We start from the raw sequence: 3,567 nt of genomic DNA, 5'->3' as shown, positions 1-3,567 counted from the left end.
ATAAAAATGATTAGGGACATAATTAGGATAGCTTCTCTCACCACTGACATTTACTTTGCCACTTTTGTACCCAGTTTCCATTATGTAATTATCAAAAACTTCTGTTATATTCGTTTTATGAGAAGAATCAAGCTATATAACATTTCATACAATTTTCAATCCCGCAGTAACGCACGGGTACAATTTCTAACTGAAGCTAAAAATGAAATGATTACAATATTCACTTAAAGATTATTTGTGTAAAATTAAGCTGAATCATAATCCTTCAATATGGAGGAATACAAAATTGCATTAAACCTTTATAGGAGGATAAACTTACCCTTTTATTATACACATTAGTTATAAAGAAATAAATATCTTTATATCTTAGAAATATTGACACATTATTTTTCGTCAATAACTTGACAAAAATGCGAGTATTTAAATTGACAATTGTACTAGAATAATGTGAGAGTGGTCACTTGGGGTTGATAATCTGGGCCCTGACTGTGACGAATTAATCCCAGTGAATATTCCCATCCTCACTGCCCAGCTAATGCAGATATTGTCTGGGCCATGAGTTCGACGAATTTATCCCAGTGAATATTCCCATCCTCACTGCCCAGCTGCTGCACGAATTGATCCAACTCCTCCTCGGTGGGATCTTGCCCTAACGATCTCAACACATCGGCCAACTGATCCCTAGTGATTATGCCTGAAAAAACAAAAAAAATTGACGAATTATTAAATAGTAAGATGAATTAATCTCTTCTTATATGTGCTTACTTGAATCAGATTCATAGTAGAATAAAATAAACAACATCAACATAATCATGTACGGAGCCACCTTGGGTTCAGACCCCACTCATTCTTTTGGGTGGGAAAAATGCACATAATGCATATAGGAATCTCATGTTATAGAGCAGTTTCAACTATAAATTTTTTTTTTAAATTGATTGAAAAATTGGTTGGGAGATCAATGGATAAGTAATACCAGATTCTTTTTATAAAGAGATATTTGATGGTATTGGTAATTAAGAAAGCGTCAAGTGATATTGTAATATATTGTATTAAAAAAAACAAAAAAAAACAAAAAACAAACCTTATCGGTTAAAACTTAAGTGTTTTGTTCAATAAATTCTTGAGCTTTTCAATTTTTGACTTTGTTGTTTGAGGATGCCCCTATCCATATAGATATCTGGCTTCATCCCTGAACATAATAGTTCGGGGCAAAGTTTAGCCCCTCCATGGCTGGAGATTTATCATATGTTACCTATACCATTATTTACAATAAACAACATTAACATAATAAGGTAAGAATGTGTGGGATTGCTAATCATCTTTTTCCTTGGTGTTGGCTAAGCCTATGTGTACTCAACTGAAAAATTAGATCGCAAGATAAGTTCAGCCCAGTAAGGTTTGAAATTTTGCCTTCGTCCCTGGCAGTACGTACTTGACATGATACACACACACACACATCATATACATGTACATATGGAAAGAGGGATCTAACCAGTGCCATCTGGGTCGAAGGTATTGAATTTAGTCTTGAGCATGTTCAGCTGATCATCTGTCAATTGATCTGCCATTGTTTCTCTTCTTTTCAAATTAAATGCACTGTTTTTCTTTTACTCTATGGAAGCTCCGAAAGAAATGGAGCTATTTAAAGTGCATGCAGTTAGTTCTTTTGGTGGATAGCAGGAAATCTCGTTGCTCTGCTGCTTTTTACTGCACTTATTTGTTTTAATTTCTCCAATGACTACTGAAAATGCAACACTTGGAATTTGACTCGGGTTTTCTGGCTGAAGATAATAAGAGCAAATCCTCCATCCAATTCTTTGTATCTATATCTGTATAAAAGTGAGAAGACAAAAAGGTTAAAACATTCATAATTTCAAAAATACCTATTTCGAATTAAGATTTTAAAATAAAATAATTAAGAATATGATGTAAAGAGCAAATTGGCACACGCTCATGGCTAATATCTCTAATAAAAAAAATTAAAAAAAAACTTTTTGTTATTATTTTTTGCAAGTTTTAGTATCCAGTCCCTATTTACTAATGTTCATTGATTGAAACTTTATTAGTGTTCATATTTTAATCAAAGTCCCTAACATTAACGTATTAATGAGTCAATTACATAATTTTTAATACTCACACCTTTATTAAACTCTTAATTACTTTTCAATTCAAAACATTTCCCAAATAAAAATAAGTTTGTGTTCCAGTCATATTTAGAATAGAAATGTGATTGTGTAAATTCTAGTGGATCTAGGAATATCTCTTATATTCTTACTATGACTTGATTACCTATTAAGAGTTGTAATCCTAAAAGGGTAACGATTTTACCTACGTACTACTATAAATAAAGGCACAATGGGGTGATACAACACACACCTCACAATTAAATCTCTCTTATCTCTCTTGCTACCACCAGCCTCCCTCTCTCTATTCCCTTAGAATAGCTCAGTTAAATAGGCATATAACCGTTATCAGCACCCTCTTGTCAGAAGCTAAAGAAATGACGGATTGTAGGAGGAGGCTCTCTTCTACAAAATTCAAGGGCTCTTATTTGTTTTCTGCTAATTAGGTATGCTTAAAATAAAGTAAGATATTTGAAACGTCCACGAAGCATAAAAACATTCCCCATGATGCATGAACCCCCTATGTTTATATTTTCCTTCCAATATATATATATATATTGTATATGTTTCATATATTTGTCAATATATATATATATATGTACACATTTCATGCATTACACAATTATTTTTGCTATGTGGAATTTGTGAGTCAAAGCATATAAATAAATTACAAGCAATTTAGAGTTTTTCAAAACCTAGAAGAAGAAAAAAAAAAACTTGGGAACTGTGTTGTACAACCGCCGCATCACCACCGTGACACCACTGGACCACCACTGGCCTAAAGCCCAGTCGTGTGGCGCACATCATGACACTGTGTCATTTTTTGACACCCTTGGACCACACAGCAGCAACCTTTGGGCTTGTTGCACTGACCTAGGCACCCCAGGCCTTCGGCCTAATAAGCTCAATAGGGCCTGAAGTCCCCTAGCCCAACCAAGAAAGCTTGAAACCTTCTTGGCCCATAGCCCATGCGCCCCAGCCCGCAGACACCCGCAGACTTGTCTGCTGGGCTTTGCTCGCCTCGACCCAGACCCAATAGCCTCTAGGGCTTTGCCCTACTCACAACACCTAAGCCCAAACCCTTTTAAGCTATGGTTTTTTGAATCCAATGTTATTATTTGGCATGTTAAATAATTGTAACCCGAATGTTATTATTATTTTTGCTTCCACAATCGATCATGTTTGGTCCCGATCTATTGAATTAACTAAAAGTAACCTGCAGTCTATTAATATGATAATTAATCCAAAATTATTGACCTGAATATCACTTTTGGATATTAACGATTTAATAATTTATTTGTATACTTTGAACTGTTGACATCCTTTTGTAGTCCCGAAGCACTCACACTTGAGCTCCTGAAGAAACTCAAATCCACTACACTTCAATCAGCACATTGCATTCTATGTTTCTTGCAGGAACCTCTCCTTTATGAACTAATTGTTC

The 3,567-nt window shown here is 34.7% G+C and overlaps 1 protein-coding gene across 1 annotated transcript; it reads right to left on the bottom strand.

Annotated features, from left to right (window-relative positions):
- Nucleotides 1–271: 271 nt before the first annotated feature.
- On the bottom strand, nucleotides 272–1,630 carry LOC126624968 (calmodulin-6-like). The gene is made up of 2 exons (XM_050294036.1): nucleotides 1,493–1,630; nucleotides 272–694 (listed from the first exon to the last, which is right to left on the bottom strand). Exons 1-2 carry the CDS (start codon nucleotides 1,566–1,568, stop codon nucleotides 522–524), a joined length of 249 nt encoding a protein of 82 aa, XP_050149993.1. The 5' UTR covers nucleotides 1,569–1,630; the 3' UTR covers nucleotides 272–521.
- Nucleotides 1,631–3,567: the final 1,937 nt, after the last annotated feature.

The sequence above is a fragment of the Malus sylvestris genome, chromosome 6 (assembly GCF_916048215.2).
Source record: "Malus sylvestris chromosome 6, drMalSylv7.2, whole genome shotgun sequence".
In the NCBI taxonomy this organism is placed as follows: Eukaryota; Viridiplantae; Streptophyta; class Magnoliopsida; order Rosales; family Rosaceae; genus Malus; species Malus sylvestris.
Note: the sequence above shows the minus strand (reverse complement) of the source record. Positions and strands in the feature narration are given on the sequence as shown.

Excerpts from the sequence above, each read along its gene's own strand:
- LOC126624968 (XM_050294036.1), bottom strand. The coding sequence starts at position 1,568 with ATGGCAGATCAATTGACAGATGATCAGCTGAACATGCTCAAGACTAAA. Across the intron at positions 695-1,492 it reads CTTCGACCCAGATGGCACTG|GCATAATCACTAGGGATCAG; the intron begins GTTAGATCCCTC and ends TTGTTTTTTCAG.